This window comes from Urocampus carinirostris, chromosome 16 (assembly GCF_059441175.1).
Source record: "Urocampus carinirostris isolate Australia breed hairy pipefish chromosome 16, RoL_Ucar_1.0, whole genome shotgun sequence".
Taxonomy (NCBI): Eukaryota; Metazoa; Chordata; class Actinopteri; order Syngnathiformes; family Syngnathidae; genus Urocampus; species Urocampus carinirostris.
In genome coordinates this window covers 34,292,459-34,311,554 of record NC_142364.1, presented here as the reverse complement: position 1 = coordinate 34,311,554, position 19,096 = coordinate 34,292,459, and the positions used below count along the sequence as shown (strand labels likewise).

The 19,096-nt window shown below is 42.5% G+C and overlaps 1 protein-coding gene and 1 pseudogene across 3 annotated transcripts in view; one reads left to right on the top strand and one right to left on the bottom strand.

Annotated features, from left to right (window-relative positions):
• The first annotated feature begins 591 nt into the window (after positions 1–591).
• Positions 592–3,799, top strand: LOC148351155 (uncharacterized; annotated as a pseudogene).
• A 9,165-nt stretch (positions 3,800–12,964) lies between these two features.
• Positions 12,965–19,096, bottom strand: part of dcc (DCC netrin 1 receptor) — a 409,358-nt gene continuing 403,226 nt past the window's right edge. For all 3 annotated transcript variants that reach the window (XM_088355706.1, XM_088355707.1, XM_088355708.1), the window contains exon 29: positions 12,965–18,816. In XM_088355706.1, coding sequence (XP_088211832.1) covers positions 18,727–18,816 — 90 coding nt within the window. In that variant the 3' untranslated portion in view covers positions 12,965–18,726. The remainder of the gene's footprint in view (positions 18,817–19,096) is intronic.

Genomic DNA, 19,096 nt, shown 5'->3' with positions numbered 1-19,096 from the left:
CCATTTCCGCAACCTGTCAATCCGTCTCCGAGCCCACAAACACCTTCGCCGATCATTCCATTGCCTACCTCACACGTCTCCGAAGCAGCAGAACCGCATGTGGGCGCACCCGAAAAGTTTTGCGGCGACTTTACCCAAGTTCGTGCTTTCCTCGTAAACTGTCGACTCATTTTCGACTTGCAACCCCGAAACTTCATGTCCGAAGCAGCCAAGGTAGCGTTCGTCATTAACCACATGACTGGGAGAGCCCGGCTTTGGGGAACTGCTGAGTTCGAGCGAGGATCAATGGCATGTTCCTCGTTCGCCCTATTCTCCCAGGATTCTGAAAGTATTTGACACTGGGTCAGCCTCGTCTGACGCATCCCGCTCCCTTCTGAACATACGCCAAGAAAAACGTTCGGTCACCGATTACTCCATTGACTTCAGAACACTCGCTAGCCAGAGTAGTTGGAATGAGGAAGCGTTAGTGGACGTTTATCTCCACAGTTTAGCCGACTATTTAAAGGACGAGTTGGTGTCCCATACCCGGCCTTCTACCCTTGACGAAGTCATTGCACTGACGGCGCGAATTGACCGTCGGGTCCAAGCACGATGACAGGAAAGGGGGAGAACAACACGAATCCCGACGAACTCGCCCAAAGAGCCAAGTGGGTTCCAAACACCCCGATCCCCGATGACAGTTACCCACGAAGCAATGGAGGTTAATCGGGCAGTGTTATCAGCCGAAGAGCGTCGGCGGCGGGTTTCTGAGGGACTCTGTCTTTATTGCGGTGGCAAGGGGCATCGAATCTCAACGTATCCGTTAAAAGGGGGAGCTTGTCGGACAACGGAGGGATCCGATTGAGTTCAGCCGTTATCCCGTCCTCCAAAACCTCTCGACCTTTCCTCGAGGTGCATCTATTGATTGCTGGTTACCCGCAGAGACTTTCCGTGCTAGTGGATTCCGGGGCCGAAGCTAACATTCCAAACTCAAAATTCCATTGAATCCCCTCGCTACTCCCATCATTGGCCGAGCACTAGATGGCCGTCTTCTGGGCACGGTTACCCAGGTTACTGAACCAATGGAGATGAGACTTTCTGACAATCATAGGGAGCAAATCCGTTTCCACCTGCTCCCATCCCCCAGCCAGCCCCTCGTTTTGGGCCATCCATGGCTGGTACGGCACAACCCTCACTTTGATTGGCGTTCGGGAAACGTGATGGAATCAGTGCCATCAATCTCTACGTTCTGCATCTCACCCCGACCGACCCGTGGCTTCCAAGTCTCCTCCTGACCTGTCCAGGGTCCCTGCCTGCTATCACCACCTACGGGACGTCTTCAGCAAAGCCAAGGCCACTTCCCTTCCTCCACATCGCCCCTATAACTGTGCTATCGACCTTCTGCCTGGCTCTACTCCCCCGCGGGGTCGTCTTTATTTACTTTCTGCACCCGAAAGACAGTCCATGGAGGAATATATCTTGGAGGCCTTGGCAGCCGGAATAATACGGCCGTCCTCTTCCCCGGCTGGAGCTGTGTTTTTTTTTGTCGGCAAGAGAGATGGTTCCTTACGACCGTGCTTTGACTACCGGGGCCTTAATGACATAACAGTTAAGAATCGCTACCCTTTACCACTGCTCGACTCCGCCTTTGAACTGCTGCAAGGGGCCACGGTGTTCACTAAATAGGACCTCAGAAACGCTTATCATCTGGTCCGTATCCGGGAGGGAGATGAATGGAAAATGGCTTTTAACACTCCCACGGGGCACTACGAATAATTAGTCATGCTTTTTGGGCTAACTAACGCCCCCGCTGTCTTCCAATCCCTTATCAACGACGTGCTACGTGATGTACTCAACAAGTTTGTGTTTGTCTACTTGGATGACATTCTGATTTTCTCTAAATCCCTGGAGGAACACACGCAGCACATCCAACTTGTCCTTCGACGACTCCTTGAGAACTCCCTCTTCGTTAAGGCTGAGAAGTGTGAGTTCCACGCCCAAACTGTGTCATTCCTGGGGTATATCATCGCGGAGGGGAGATTACAGAGGGATCCTGCAAAGGTGTCGGCAGTCACCTCCTGGCCTGTCCCCACGGATTGCAAGAAGCTCCAGCAGTTCTTGGGTTTCGCCAATTTTTACCGACGATTTATTCGGAACTATAGCGCGGTAGCGGGTCCCTTGACGGCTCTCACTAGCCCCAAGGAAACACTCAGATGGTCTCCTGCGGCCGACAAAGCATTCACCACCCTCAAGGCCCGATTTTCGACGGTGCCCATCCTCCAAGTACCTGACCCGGGTGTCAGCTAGTCGTTGAAGTGGATGCCTCGGACGTAGGGGTTGGGGTTGTCCTCTCTCAAAGGTCGGCTGAGGATCAAAAGATGCACCCCTATGCATTCTTTTCACGACGCTTATCCCCCGCCGAACGCAATTATGACGTGGGGGATCGTAAGCTGCCAGCCATAAAATTGGCACTTGAGGAATGGCGCCACTGGCTGGAAGGGGTGCCAGTTCCGTTCCTGGTTTGGACTGATCACAAAAATCTTGAATATATCTGATCTGCTAAACGTTTGAACCCGAGACAATCCCGCTGGTCACTCTTCTTCACCCGTTTCAACTTCACCCTTTCCTACCGCCCCGGGTCCCGTAATGTCAAGCCAGATGCCCTCTCTCGCCAGTTCCAAAAGGAGAACGATCATTCCCAGGGTCCGACAGCCATCCTTCCTGATTCCCGGGTACTGGCCACACTCACCTGGAACATTGAGGACCGTGTCAGGGAGGCCGTCCAAGACCAAGCAGGCCCCAGTACTTGCCCAGAGGGGCGGCTATTCGTCCCTGAAGCTCTACGGTCGGAGGTCCTTCAATGGGGGCACGACTCTCGTCCCTCCTGTCACCCGGGTCTACCCGCACCAGCAACTTCCTGGCCCGACGTTTCTGGTGGCCCTCATTGGCAAAGGACATCCAGGATTACGTCGGGGCTTGCCAAACCTGTGCCCGGCAGAAGGCTTCGAATCGGCCCCCTGCCGGATTGCTTCAACCTTTACCAGTCCCCAGCCGTCTTTGGTCCCACATCTCCTTGGACTTCGTTACTGGGTTGCCTGTCTCGGAAGGGATGACAACCATTTTGACGATTGTGGATCGGTTCAGCAAAATGGTCCACTTAGTGGCCTTGGCCAAACTTCGGTCCGCCGAGGAGACGGCGCAGGTGGTCCAGCTGCATGTCTTCCGCCTCCATGGAATCCCAAAAGACATTGTTTCAGACCGTGGTCCTCAATTTGCCTCGGGATTTTGGAAAGAGTTCTGCCGTGTCCTGGGGGCCTCGGTCAGTCTCTCGTCCAGGTTCCATCCGCAATCTAATGGACAATCTGAACGCCTCAATCAAGAACTGGAGACGGCTCTCCGCTGCCTGGTTTCCCGTGAACCTCTCTCCTGGGCGCAACAGCTGGTATGGGTGGAATACGCCCACAACTCCCTTGTCTGCTCCTCCACTGACATGTCTCCCTTCCAGTGCGTCTCTGGCTACCAGCCACCGTGTTCCCCACCAAGAGGGAGAGGTATCCTGTCGGTCGGCTCTTGCAAATGCCCGTCGCTGTCGTCGCACTTGGGCTCAGGCACGGACTGCTCTTCTTCGGGCCGTCCAAAGTTATTTAAAGGTGGCTAACCGAAGAAGAATTCCGGCCCCGACGTACCAGGTGGGCCAGCGAGTCTGTTGTCCACCAAGGACGTTCCACTCCGGGTGGAGTCCAAGAAGTTGGCTCCCCGATTCCTGGGAACTTTTCCGGTGGACAAAATAGTTCGTCCATCGGCAGTCCCAGCACCATGAGGGTTCACCCGACATTTCACGTCTCTCGCATTAAGCCTGTCCGCCAGAGTCCTCTGGTACCTGAAGTCCCTCCCCCCTTAGCCCCACGCTTCTTGGATGGTGACCCTATCTACACCGTACGACATCTGCTCCGCTCTCGTCGTAGAGGACGCGGTCTTCAATATCTCGTGGACTGGGGGGGATATGGCCCGGAAGAACGATCCTGGATTCCCGCCCGGCAGATCCTGGATCGCTCGCTTATCTCCGAGTTCCACCGCCAGCATCCGTATCAACCTGCTCCTCGCCGAGGTCGTCCGAGGGGTGTCCGGCCGACTACTACGTCTCCGCCGGACCCATCTTCGACCGCGCCGCCTGAAGACGACGATGGAGCATCGGTCCGCTCAGAGGAGTTCTAACCTGCCGGCCTGTCGGATTATGTACCTGCCTGTGGGATTATGGACCTGCCTGTCGGATTATGTGCCTGCCTGTCGTATTATGTACCTGCCTGTCGGATTATTCACTTGCCTGAAGGATTATGCACTTTCCTGTCGGATTAACTTTTTTTTCTTTGGGGAATTCCAACCGCGTGTTAACCGTCCCTTGAGGGGGGCAGGTTCTGTCACAATCACCCCGATCGGGAACACAGGTGCTCAGGATTTGGCGCCAACAGCCAGGACAGCTGATTGGCGCACCCTGTCAATTTAAATCCTCAGCTTCCGGAAACAACTTGTCTGATTGTACTATGCGATCTGTTGCCATCTTTTCAGAAAACCCGTACCTCCGACTCTTTGCCTGCCTCCTGTTTTCTTCTACTTAATATCCGTTGCCGACCCGTTTCCGAATTTGCCTACGACCTGCCCTGCCCGCCTGACTCCTGATCTCTCTTCCGAACACGACGACGCCCTCCTTCTCCAGCCCCGACCAACAACACGACGACTATGCCTGTCCACGACCATTCCCGCCAAGCCTTCACCCGCCTGTCAAGCCTCGACAATCCGTCAAACAACGGATCGAAGAATCACGCCTTGTCATTCCTTCCTTCCAATAAAAACCAAGAAACGAGTGATCTCAGTTTTCCTTCCGTCCCGCCTGACAAGCAGTGCTCAATATTAATGAATAAGGAGCAATAACGACCTGACATCATCTCCAATCTCCTTTGCAGGTGTCTGATATTAAAAACAGATTACTCTTATCATACAATAGTGCATGGTTGCATAAGATTAACATTTAATGAGGTGATCTATATTGGATTTGCAAATTCTGGTTACTCATCATTTATAACAGGGGTGGTTGACCCGGTCCTGGAGCTGCACATTTTGCATGTTTTGGAGGTTTCTTTGCGCCAATACAGGTGATTCCAATCACCTGGATCGTTATCAAGCTCTCACAAAGCCAGCTAATAAGCTGAAAATTGGTGTCACCTGTGTTGGAGTATTTTCAAGAATGGAAAAGTGCTTGCATTTCAGGTGAAGTGCCTGGAGTTGTTGAGGCTGTTGCTGTGTTTCACAACAGGTCTGCTCAAGAGTTATGCCGTCACTGTCGTCTGTTGGCTTTGCTTTGCTATTTGTTTCTTTTGTTGGAGCAGAGAAACCTCCAAAACATGTGCGGCTCTCCAGGACCGGGTTAACCACCCCTGATTTATAATGTTGGTTGCCAAAGCAGCTTATACGTGGAATATTAAGGACCACTATGTCTAAAAAGATTTTAGGAGAATATGGCAGGGACTTAACAGATTACAAACTTCAGAGGCAGAAACTGGTGATTGTTGGGGCTGTTGCTTCATTGGTATTTGATTTAAATCACTTCTTTCCTCGCTTTGAAGATTGCAGGCCACCAGCAGTTGAACCACACCAATCAACAACCAGCAGCAGCACACTGATTTTTCAAGATAATGAAGTAAGATGTGAGATGAGAACTTTGAACCCCAGAAAGGCTGAATAAGGTACATAGGAAAGTGCTTAAGGACTGTGCGGACCAGCTGGATAGGGTCTTCAGTACGCTTTTCAACCAGTCCCTGTCACAAGCTTCCATTCACGCCTGTCTCTAAACCTTTACCATCATTCCAAACTCCAAAAAGTTAATAGTGGTCAGCCTCAATGACTACACGCATATTGCACTTACAATTGTGGTCATGAAGTGCTATGAAGAAAATAACTCAACTGATGAGGCTCTATAAGGGCCCAGTCACACAGCCGTTTGCGTCTGTATCGCTGGGAAAATTTTGCGTTTTTTTTTTGCCCGTGGTTGCCAGCGATGGAAAATGCGCAAAATTGGCCAACCCGCTGTTCTTCGGTGGTATGCCCACAAAACAGACGCCGGCGAAGGTTCCGCTTCCTCATCGCGTCATTTTTGCGTCACTTTCTCGTGTGGACCACGGGTATAAAAGCTCCCGAGCTTTGTGCCCAAATCCGACTCCTACACAAAATCGCCCCCCTCCCACCGCGTGAACGCGCATTCTGCTGCGATCGCTTTTGTTGGAAGCGTGCATTGACGTTGGTGACTTTTTCATCCGCGTTAACAAACGCATTTTGTAGAATACGATCGCACTTTATTGTTTAAATAAACGCGTTATATAGACTAGGATCTCCCAATTGTTATAATTAGCTCGCTTTATTGTTTTAATAAGCGTTTTATATAGAATACGATCGCTTCTGTTGGAAGCGCAGGAGAATGCGCGTTCACGCGAGGGGGGGAGGATTTTATATACGGTGTGCATTACCGTTCGATTACGTTCACAACAAAAACAAAGACGGAATGGTTTAAGTTGTATTACATTCCCAACAAATGCAAGACGAAGTGGTTTTGGTTATATGTTTGCCATTACATTCCCTAAAAGTGATATAAAAGTGAGATAAAACGAGGTAAAAGTGGTTGTAGTAGCGAGGGGATGCAAATCTCGGCAGGGATGCATTTCTCGGCATAACAACGGGCTGTAGAAATCATAACCGCTCAAGACACAGTCCCGTGAAGATCAAGATTTCAAGCTATGGCACCGAAGAAGCCAATATGTTATTATTGTAATAGTTTTTCATTTTGATTTTATTATCTTGTTATGAAATGAAAATACATGTCAAGAATTAAAAATGGATTAAGAGGAGGTCACTACGGTGACGGCGATCCATGTCCACCCCTTGACGTCTCGAGCACAACTAACGTGTGCTCGGCAAATCGCGCTGTATATACGCGGAGAAAGGCGTTTGACCGTCACACGCGTAACACGCTAATTTCACGTAATAACACCGCGATACAGGCGCAGAACATGCTATTACCATGCTCCACCCACGATTACCCGCTGAAATTTCCCGTCCTACCCATGTGTAACCACGCCCTGGCCGCGGCCAGAGCACGGCGTTCCGCGTCATTTACGCGTCATTACCTTGTGTGCCACCCGCGGTTCACACGTGCTCAAAGTTTTGAGCAGCTCAAAATTTTTTCGCGCTGCCAACCGCGCGTGAATTTCCGACCGCGTGTTAAGCACTGCTGTATCTCGTCTGTATGGCGATCTCAAAGCGTCCAATAGCGTCCGCCTCACAGGCAGAAATTTCTGGCCGTGATTCAGCCGCAAACGGCTGTGTGACCGGGCCCTAAGTTTGAGTTCTTTTCCAAATTTTGCAGCTAGCGGACATGGCAAATTTGGAAAACCAAACATACCCCTCTCCTGATGGATTCCAGTGGACACGAAAACGACGAACAAAAAATTGTTTTATGTCCGGTCTGTTTACCTCAAAATATTTAGCTTTTAAATTTGTGTCTAACAATTTAATGTTCTAATCAGATCACTACCCTTTATAGTTTCAAAGTTGCCTCAGTTTTCAATATACAGTAATCCCTCGGTTATCGCGGTTAATGGGGACCAAAACCACCCGCGAAAAGTGAAAATCCGCAAAGTAGCGACACCCCTTCAAAAATGCTTAAAAAAAAAAAGATTTTAAAAAAATATATATTTTATTTTATTTTATTTTTTTTTTTTTAGACCCGCGAAGCTCTGAACCCGCGAACGTGGAACCGCAAAGTAGCGAAGTCCCACTGTAACGCTTCCTCGCCGCACCACAAAAAGTTGAGGGAGTGGTTGCTATGGGTGTTGCTAAGGGCAATGCCCAGCCTGTGTGGTAAGGGGAGTCAAATCTTTAACTAACTCTTGAGCTTCCTGGGTCTTGTGCCAGCAAAGCTAGTCATTCTTTCAAGACTGTTCTCTTATTTATTTTCTGTTTTTCCAGTTTGCCTGATGCTTAAGTAGTTCCCTTGGGCCATAGTTTTGCGCTAACACATGCTGCCAGAAGTCGAATAAAAACTCCCAAAATGCAACACAAGCATTAAAAAAAAGTTTTGTTGGATTATGGAAAACATAGTTAGAGATCCCACATGGCCTTTATTCTGTCCATGCATGTCCCTCACACACACAAACATCTCACAAAATCACACCTGTTAACATATGTGGTTTTATTGATGTAAGAAAAAAACTGCATAGACCTTAACCTTAATCTACAAAGGTGTAACTGAAATAAACAGAACAAGTTGGTGACTGTGTGTCCTTAGAAGAACCACTTTGGCAAATCATTTATAATTGCAACTAATACCATTTAGGATATTAGGCTTCATTTAAGAAAAAAAAAATCAACAAAAAAGTGCACATTTACTTCTCGGTTTACGAAGCAAAATGTACATTTGCAGAAATATCACATGGTTTTAAATAAACACTTTAATAATCACTCATAGTAAAGTAAATGATACAAATAACAATAATAATATATTAAATTTGATTATAAAAAGTTACTGCTACTCTAATGGAGCTATACATAGTAAAAAAAATAATCAGCAGACGCTAGCACTTTACTTCTGCTGCGGCAACATGTTTCTCTACAGTTGAATACACAAATGGGAGATTCAAAAGAAAGTCAAACGTAACATTCGACTGACAAAGGGAAGCCTCGATATAATTAAACAATAAAATAATCAAAGAATATTTTCATGTCATTATCACAGAATACAAAGTCAATTTATTTTCCAAAACTATACAGAATTTTATGAATTACATCGTTTGGGCTTTTGAAAAAAAACAAATCCTAATCTGTTATACATAAAATCCTAAATGTACCAAACAGACCTCAACTTCCCACCCTCCAAGTCCTAAATCAGTCATTAGTTGAAAATTCTCAATTTTAATGCGAACTTTCATAAATCAGTTTTCAGAGTTTTTTTTTGTCAGAAAGGATTTTGGTTCTTCTCTTTGTGTTCACCAATGTATATAATCTGACAGGGTATACAATCATTCAGTGTGCGTGTTGTATCGTGTTCAAAATAAAGCATCCAGTATGCTCCTTTTAATCTGTGGGACAAAGGCAAGAGATTGAGGACCAATCCTGCCATAATTTGAAATATAAGTTAAAGATAAATGTATAAATCAAGAAATACCAACAAATAAATGCAAGAAATCACAAAATGTTATATATACCGTAAATTCCGGACTATAAGCCACTACTTTTTTTCCCAAACTTTCAACCCTGCGGCTTATTCATGATGCGGCTAATTTATGTAATTTTTCTAACGGCCGCCAACGGCGCTCGAGTACAAAAGGTAAAATTTTTAGACAGCAACTTCTTAGCTTGTGCACAAATTATATTAGCGTAGACATATCCTCATCATGCAAATTGCAAAAAGAAAGGCACATGACGCAACTTTCAAGCTAAATGCAATCGAGCAGTCCGATATAGAAGGAAACAGAGCTATCGCACGTAAACTTTACTTTGCGAGCGTGATGTTAGCGTGTTTTTGAGTAAGGGAGCGGGGGACGACGTCCGTATGGCGAAATCTCTTTCCCATACTGGACGAAGACGACTTTGATGACGTCAGTTATAAGGAGGAAGATGAGGACGGTTTACCGTGGTTTCTACATGCACGGTATGTTTTTTTAACAGAGCTATTTACTGTGATGCGAGCGTGTTGCTAGAAGCGTTTTGCTACCCTTCACAGGCACGGTTTGGGATGAAAGTTATAATATTATTATTAAAGCTTTGAAAACTCTCTCGGTGTACCGTCTTTCTTTGTAAATATGTGTAACCATGTATAATATGTATTTGCAACTGTATATATTTGTAATGTATTTATTTTAGAAACTTATTCTGATGTTTTGCACGAGCAAATGAGAAAGAAGGGGTGGGGCAATTGCGGGCTGACGGGAAGTGGAGTCAAGGTGAGACGTGTTTGTGGACGCGGTCGACAATAGTGGATATATATTTTTCCCACCCTTACCTTTGGAAATATACACTTTCTTTCTTGGATTACTTTCAACGGGCACCCGGATGTGTTTTTTGGACTGTATCGGGTATGGGTTAATTTCGTGTTTGTATTGCGTTTTTTCAATGTGGGCGCATGTGGCTAATATACAGGTGCGGCTTGTGTATGTACAAAATCGGTTTTCCCCCCGAAATGTGGTGGGTGCGGCTTACAATCAGGTGCGCTCTATAGTCCGGAATTTACGGTATATATATATATATATATATATATATATATATATATATATATATATATATATATATATATATATATATATATATATATATATATATATATATATATAATTTAATAATTTATTTTTTGTTCATGTTTGGTATTCATTTTGTCATTCGCGCAACCTCCTTATTTGAATAATATTTTGTTATGACAAATTATATAGAAAATGCGCAGCAAAATACACGAAAAAATACACAACAAATAAATACTGAAATAAATAAATGTAAAAATACAAGACAAAGTACATGACAAAATAAGTTACGCGAGCAAAGAAGTGTTCTGCTGGTTCGAGAGCGTTCTCCATCCGGGCACCGGTGCTGTGGAATGCTCTTCCCCCTGAGATCCGATCTGCAACCTCAGTGGAAATGTTTGAATCTAAGCTTAAAACTCACTTCTACTCCATAGCATATGAATAACCTACTCTTCTCGTCGGCTGAAAAATAGTCTGTGTAATATAGTGTAATAATCTGTGAAGCCCTTTGAGACTCTTCGTGATTTAGGGCTATACAAATAAAAATGACTTGACTTGACTAACTAAATACATGACAAAGTAAATATCGAAAAAATAAATAACAATACAAGTGAGAACTTGCTTGAATGAACAGATAAATTGCATTTATATAACCAGTCAAGGTAACTTATCTATGTGTTCATTTATTGATTTGGCATATATTCGTAAGTATTTAATTATCCATACATTTATTTCTAACATTGCTAGATCGGTCCTCTATTAGAAATGATTAAAAATGAATTTTTAAAACCTATTTAAAAATGTAAGGAGAAACATTTCAAACCAGCAAAATGAAACATTTACTGAAAGATTTGCTCCATACTTTTGTTCCGAATTTTGCAGATACTGTCATTATTTATTTGCAAAAATAAATAAGCTTGGTTATAGTAATATTCCTCAGTGACTGTTGAATGGAAGTCCAGTTCGCTTGCCAATGGATTTAAATAATGGAAAATTATCTTTTTCTTCATGAACTAAATTCTGTCCATCATAAAATGACATAAACTTAAATACATTTCAAGGCTAATGACTTTGGAGGTTTAACAGCAATGGCTTGGATTCCGCATACGATGCAGTTTTAAAAGGGAGAGGGAATTGAAATCAGGGACAAAGAGACAAATCACATGTTTACAAATAAGAACTGTTGAATCCTACATAATTAGCTCGGTAGTTTAGCATTTTAGCTTTAGGCAAAGTAGTTTCCAGCCACTGAAAACATCAACATGGAGGTAAATAGATAATGTAGAAGCTTGGCAGAGATCCAGTTTTGCAGCAACCTCTTCAAGGACAAGGTGCAGTAGAAAAGCAACAAAAAAACATGTATTATTTTCTCCTTTTGTTCCTCATTATTTATTTCGGTTTCATTGGCTTTCAAATACTCAAAATGCATTTTTTTGTTTTATTTCCAGACAAAAATATTACCAGCAAGGAAAGCTGCATTAATTTGCCATCGAGTCAGTTGCGTTCCCTTTACTAAGCGCAGAAAACGAGGCACATGTTGACCCTAACATAAATTCAAAAATTGAATCGACTTTTCTTACACAGTAATACTACCAGTGTAAAGTTAACAGGATGTAGCATGCGTCGGCAAACTTTTTGACTCACGCGCTGATTTGGGTTAAAATTTTTGGCAAAGGAAATAGATAATTGATTTAATTTTTAGCACCTTCTGATATTGTCTGGGCAGCACGGCGGGGCAGTGGTTAGCGCTTGTGCGGCACAGTTCATGTCATGGGAACCTGTCGTGGGTTCAAATCCAGCTCCAGACTTTCTGTGCGGAGTTTGTATGTTCTCCCCGTGCTTGCGTGGGTTTCCTCCGGGCACTCCGGTTTCCTCCCACATTCCAAAGACATGCATTTCAGGTGAATTGGCCGGTCCAAATTGTCCCTAGGTGTAAATGAGCGAATGAGTTGTCTGTCCCTGTGTGCCCTGCGATTGGCTGGCAACCAGTTCAGGGTGTCCCCTGCCCACTGCCCGATGATTGCTGGGATGGGCTCCAGACCCCCGCGACCCTACTGAGGATAAGCGGTACGGCTAATGAGATGAGATGAGATGATATTGTCTGGAAAACAACAACGTTTCATATATTGTCACAGCAATTTCGAAAACACACTTTTCTATTTGTTTTTGGGTTGTTTTTTTTGCATTCAATGTAGGCAAAAAAAGTGTTGTATTTCTCTCTTTTGGTCCACTAATAAACCATTGTATCAAATGTTTTTTTAAATACTCAGAATTAAAGCAAAATAGAAAATCATTTCTTAACCACTAAATTTGATAACATTTAAAATGCAGTAGAGCTGGCTCATATGCTTTTATTTCTAAAATGTGATACATTTCTTCATGGATATAATAAATTCCAGATGAAAATTGCAAGTAAAGAAAATGTAGCCAGCTATTTGAATGTTGGGGACAATGGGGACAAGAATGGCCCAAATCAATGCATTCTCTGGTAGTTCTTTTGATTTTACCATTTTACACATATTATCCATCCATTATCTGCACCGCTTATCCTCAGTAGGGTCGCAGGGGGTGCTGGAGCCCATCCCAGCTATCTTCAGGCAGTGGGAAGGGGACACCCTGTACTGGTTGCCAGCCAGTCGCAAGGCACACAGAGACAGATGACTCACTCTCTCATTCACACCCAGGGACAATTTGGACCAGCCAATTAACCTGACATGCATGTTTTTGGAATGTGGGAGAAAACCGGAGTGTCAGGAGGAAACCCACGCAAGCACAGGTAGAACATGCAAACTCCACACAGGAGGTTCGATCCCATGACCTCAGAACTGTGCCGCACACGCGGTAACCACTGCCCCGACGTGCTGCCAACACTCATGTTATCATTATATTCTAAACAATTTTGTTCTGGGACCAGATGTATAAGCCTGACAGACCAGCTTGTGGTCCACGGGCTCTAGTTTGCCTGCCCCTGCTCTATATATAAGGACCATATTTTCACTGAGGTAGTTTCAAAAGATTACTCTTTAAGTATTTATTTAACACTGTTTATTTAAAGGTTCTCAGTAATAATGTTAATTCAACAGAAAAGAGTAAACTCTTAACACTGCCCCAATGAAAATATGGTCCTTGTTTACAGGGTGTTGAATTAACACTGGTTATTCTGCTGTGTCTCCTGTGTATTTTTTTTTTTTTTTTTGCCAAAATACAATTTTCCTGTACTCCATGTCAAACCGAAGAGAGGAATGCAAGCACTTTGCTCACAGTGGATTCATCTCCCAGTGCAGGTTGATGAGTTTGATCCCCACACCGCTTGCACGTCTGCTCCTTGTAACCTTTCCTCCCCGCATCCATTCTGCTGAGATGTTACCTTTCTGTCGCCTCCGTCCCAGGGACTTTTCGTAACGGCCCAGCGAGCGTGAGCTTGAATCATAATGTTTGCGACGTCTTTATAATGAATTCGCCGCCTCGTTCCTCTGTGCCCTGCTCACACATGCAAGCCGACTCTGAATATCAATGCGACTCCTCTGCCTGAGCGCGCTCAGCCTCCCGCAGGATTCTCCTTTTTCATCACGCCCAGATAAAGGTCCCTAAATTACAATATGGAGAATAGGGTGACACTGTCAAATATGGAGCATACTGATGGCTTGTTTTTGTTACCTGCGTTGATTAATGAATTAATGACTTCTCATTTGAAGTTGAAAGGAGCTTTTTTCCCCCTTTCAAAACAGGACACAAAAAACTCAATACTATGATTCCCATACTATAAGGCACACCTAAAAAACCCAATATGGCCAGAAATTTGAAAGTGCACCTTTTGAATCACTGCACCTTTATATACCGCAGAAAACAGAAATGCCGTATAGGAAACCGTTTTCATACCAGGTTATACAGTATACGTTGAGTAGTGATTGCACAATGATTGATCAAACGAAAACCTTGTATGCAACGGGAATGGACCCAGAGTGGTGACGTGAGGTCGGCGACACTTTACCACTGTAGCACCAGTGGTACAGATGACATATGAAAAGGTTTTATAACATACCTCATTATTGCAGTGTTTTTAATCAGGGTGCCAGAAACTAGGGATCGACTGATTATCGGGCGGGCACATTATCGGCACCAATATTTGTGAATTTGACGGATTTCAGTATTGGCTTTTCTTTGCAGATTATTTTCAAGCCACAGATGCACACGATAGACTCTATCTTGCTTCTCAAAACTCTTTCTCCTCTACTTCCTTCCCCTCCCCGCTATCCACCCTGCGCCTTCTGATTGGAGAAGCGACCGACTAGAGCATGAACATTAGAGCAATGGTTCTTCTAACTCGCCTGACAAGCCTGTGTCTGTGATTTATAAGCATGTTTGCAATTAAGAAATAGCTTAAAAGTCAAGTTAAGTTGTTTAGCTCTTTTTACAAATTGAGTTAGTTGATTAGGCATGTGTATTTATGACTGAGAGAGAGCAGAAAAAGCACACTAAACTGGAAGTGATTATCTGTTTCCATAACATTAGTTCGTCAATCTGGCTCTAAAACAGCCCTCACGTATCCATTCGCCAGCATAATTGAAGTTTCTGTGCACTTTTTGTTTTAAGTCATGTTGGTTGTATTGGCATTTTTATTTATTCATTGTAGAAAAAGAAATCCGGGAGCTATATCGGTTTTTATTTGCCTTTATACAAGTTGCTGCTAAGCTTAATTTTATGCACTGCACTGTACCCTTTTGATTTAAGTAAAGGATTAGTCATGTTAGTCGAGTTGAAATTGTAATTTTTTTATTGTAAAAAGTTTCACTGTGCTATTAAAGTTTATGTACCTTTAAATGAGTTGCTGCCGAGCCTAATTCTAATTCCTATATAGTTCATTTTTGGGTTAGGTGAAATATTAGTCATGCTAGTTGTGCTATAATACACATTTCTTTCTGTAAAATGTTTCAGAGAGGTATCAAAGTTTTATATACATTTATAACAAAAATTCTTTGTTTCTTTTTCATTGATACGCTAATTTTTAAGGATTTACAGCAATTGAATATCGGCTCAAAATACGAGATATCAGCCACCTCTTAACATAAATAATCCTATCGGTAGCGGTCCTAAAAGACCCATATCGGTCGATCCCTACGTGAAACACAGATTTGCATTGTTAATTCTGAAAGTATAAACAGTCTCTCCACTTCTTCACTAACGAATGTTAGAGAATGGAGAAAACAAAAAGTCAACAAAATAGAATGTACTATGAAAATCAGTGCTGGTGGCACCCTAATATTTGTGTCATTATGAGATAAGCTCCAATGCCTTTTCGCATGTCATGTGTACCAATGGGGGTCTAGTGGTAAAGTGTTGGTGCTCTCACTGCCACTACTCAAATTTGATTCCTGTTGCGCAACATGTTTTGCCAAATGATTCAGCAAAGTTAATCAATTGATTAATCATTGCAGTAATATATAGCATAAGTGTAGAATAAACATGGTAGGCGTTACCGCTGTCTCAATTAGTCCGGTGTGCCTTATGTATGAAAAATGTATGAAAACAACTTTTTTTTTCGGGGTCCAGAAAAAAAAATCAGGTCATACATTTTCCTTTTTTAAGTTACTTACTCATACTATTGAGCTCAAAATTATTGACCTCAAAGTTTGTTTTGTAAAAAAAAAAAACACCAAAAAAACTAAACGTTTCACTGATAGTTAACGCTAAACCAGGGGTCACCAGCCTTTTTAGAACTAATAGCTATGTATATGTCATTGATAAGTGTGAAGGGAGATGTCCATTTCTAAAATGACGACATTTAACATGTTATTGATTTGTTGCTATTATGTTTTTATGTTACTACCATGTTCTTTTAATGAGTAGGGCTAAAATATGCTAAATCAACCACGAAGTATATTATCTTACTCGAAAAAGTGGCACCGTGTGATTAAATGTAGAATAATATTTAGATAAAAAAGATGTATTCAGACTTATTCATGTATTTAAAAACACTGATCACATTAAGGTGTTCTTATTGGTGATGGGAATTTTTTAGAGACTTTTTTTAGAGAACCAACTCTTTTGGCTCGGCTTACAAAAAAGAGCGCGCCCTTTTGCTCCCAAATGGCTCTTCATTTTTTGTTGCATTAATCCATATATTGCCAATGATAATGTAACATAATGCAAGGAATGAATTACTAATTGAAAGGTAACCTTTCTTTTCACTTGACGGTAAACTATTAACTCATTTAAACTTGAAGCCATCAATATAATTTTAAGAAGTTCAAATTTACTCCTTTATTTCTTTTTTTGGGATATGAGTGTAGCACTTTTTTCTCCTCTATCCACAAAAAGAGAAACATCTTATATGGACCAATCACGTGTACTTTCAGTAGAAAAAAAGGAAGAGAGGGGAAAAAAGGAAGTCTCAAAGTGAACCAGCTCCAGATTGGTAGGGAGCCAGCTACCATAAATCCCGTTAAAGAGCTATCTTGTAGAGCTGTCATGTTTGGGAATGCCAATTTGAAAACACATATTACCAAGATAAATGAGTTCGTGTGACTAGTTTACATTTGAATTTTGAAATTTCCTGAAAAAAAATCAATGATCCATCACTACTGAGCTACATAGGAGCCTATCCACAGGCTTTCACATTTGATCTGCGCTTATTCATAAAGTACATAAACTGAAATACGGTAAACTTAATGTGTGTTATGCTTACACAAATATGTTTTGTGCATACCAAATGATTTTTTTTACATAAGTAATGTGTTTCATACACAAACAATGTACATAACTGTTCTCATGTACACTTGCAACAGATTTCTTCGGTAGCTGTCTCCCTACTAGGCATGAAAAACAGTACTAATTAAACTTTACGGAACAAGATCAACTTAGGTTGCTGAGCATTTTTCTGATTTGATGTGCACAATTCAATCATAACAAAGATGTGAGCTAATACCTGAAGGGGCTAGGACAGTTTTGTATGTACAAACACATTAAATGTAACGTACAAAACACATTATTTACGTGCAAAACGATTCTGGTAAGTAGATACCACAAGATTTGCGTGTATAAACCAATTACTCAATTTACAAATCATTTGGCGCACGACATTTCAGATTACGATAAGGTATTTGATATCGCAATAATGTAATTGTGGCAAATATCACCAAAGGATGATACTTAGCGCTTCATGTTGGTGACCCCTGCACTAATAACAATCTCTTCTAATGACCCATTTAATTGGAAATAATCCCTTTCTGCAGTCAATAAAAAGCAGTTTAAAGGAACTAAATGCTGGATGAGCATTTGTAACAAAATTCTGTACATTGAATAAGTGAACTGCTAGCATTTAAAACAAAAACAACATTATGAGTAATGCACTGCGGTTAAACTGAATCAAAATTATTAATGTGTTATCAAATATGTATTATTTAATGTTTGTATTTTGTTTTGACTGGTTTATATAAATGTGAGTCCATACACTTGACTCCACCAATGTTTGTAAATGTAGTTTAAAATGAAAATAAATTCATACAGAACACTCCTACTGGATGTGTACCAAAAAATAACGAATCCCAAAATAAACACCTTATATTCACACAACTCTAGTTTGGAATAAACCCTAGGCCCAATTACGATTTAACATTTAACTGACAGTCTTGTGCTCATCCAAAGTGAGACAAACACAAAGTATTTTACAATATTATTAATTCCGATGATCTTACTGCGTTTCAGAAAGGGTCCGTACATAACTGAAACTGTCCGTAGAAATGTCAGCCTTGACTTTCAAAGGAAGGCCACAGTGAGCTTCCATTTTTTTCCTATCTTGGCAGCAACACATGTACTGGATATCCCGTTCACTGTTTATCTGCTGTGGCAGGACTAAAGGCTTTTTCAGGAGTAGTGATAGATCTGGAGCTTATCGATAATTTGCGGGCATCTTCCGACCCCAAAATCCAGACGACAAAGGTCTAATATTCCAGACAAAAACAAGAAAACAAAAATCAACATTTGGATTTACTGTCAGAGGACTTCCAAAAGGAAATTTAGTTTGGCAAAATGTATGTGAAAATGAAAATCATGAAAAATAATTGAGGTATACTGTAGTCACAGTAACTGAGCTGTAAAGAATTCAGCAGAGGAGAACAACGAAGTGCTAATAAATACCACAAAAAAGAAAAACAGTTGAGATCTTGAAATTGTGTCTTCTTTTTCTGTGATAAACCCGCCCGCTGTGTTGTATGAAATAAAGGCGGTAGCCATTGAGTCTTGCCGTTTTTCAAGTTTTTGGTTGATAGGTCCAAAGAGGTCCTTCTACCATTGTCTCATTACTGGAGCTGATGACGTATGATGAGGCCGAATCCAGAAAAACGGAGGTGGGTATCCCCAGTGGCGTCTTCAAAGTCAGACGCTGCAGTTGTTTGTAAACACATTGCCAGCGACATCAAAGCTTAAAGAACGCTTCCTGCTGCGGGGTTGAGGGCTTCAAGGAAAGGCTTCAGAAGGCAGAGCCTGTAATGGCGTTTAGCTGCTTCATCAGCCCTTCTAAACTTGCCATCTGCTCTGAAAGGTCGTCCTGCTCATACACCTTCAAAGAAAAAAGAAGAAAAAAGATTACATGGACCTGAGACACACAGTAAAATACAGCAAAATGTATTGTATAGCAATGGGTATTAAAATAGAAAAATGGTTATTCATATATTCTTTTATTTGGGAACTTAGTTGCCGATACAAGTTTTTGTTGCTCTGTTGTTCCACTGCACAATTTGTCATTGGATTATTATAACATCTTATTTTACTCCAAAAAGGACATTGTGTGATAACTGTCAGAAACACTGGTTAGTACAGCAAACAGAGGTCTTTTATTG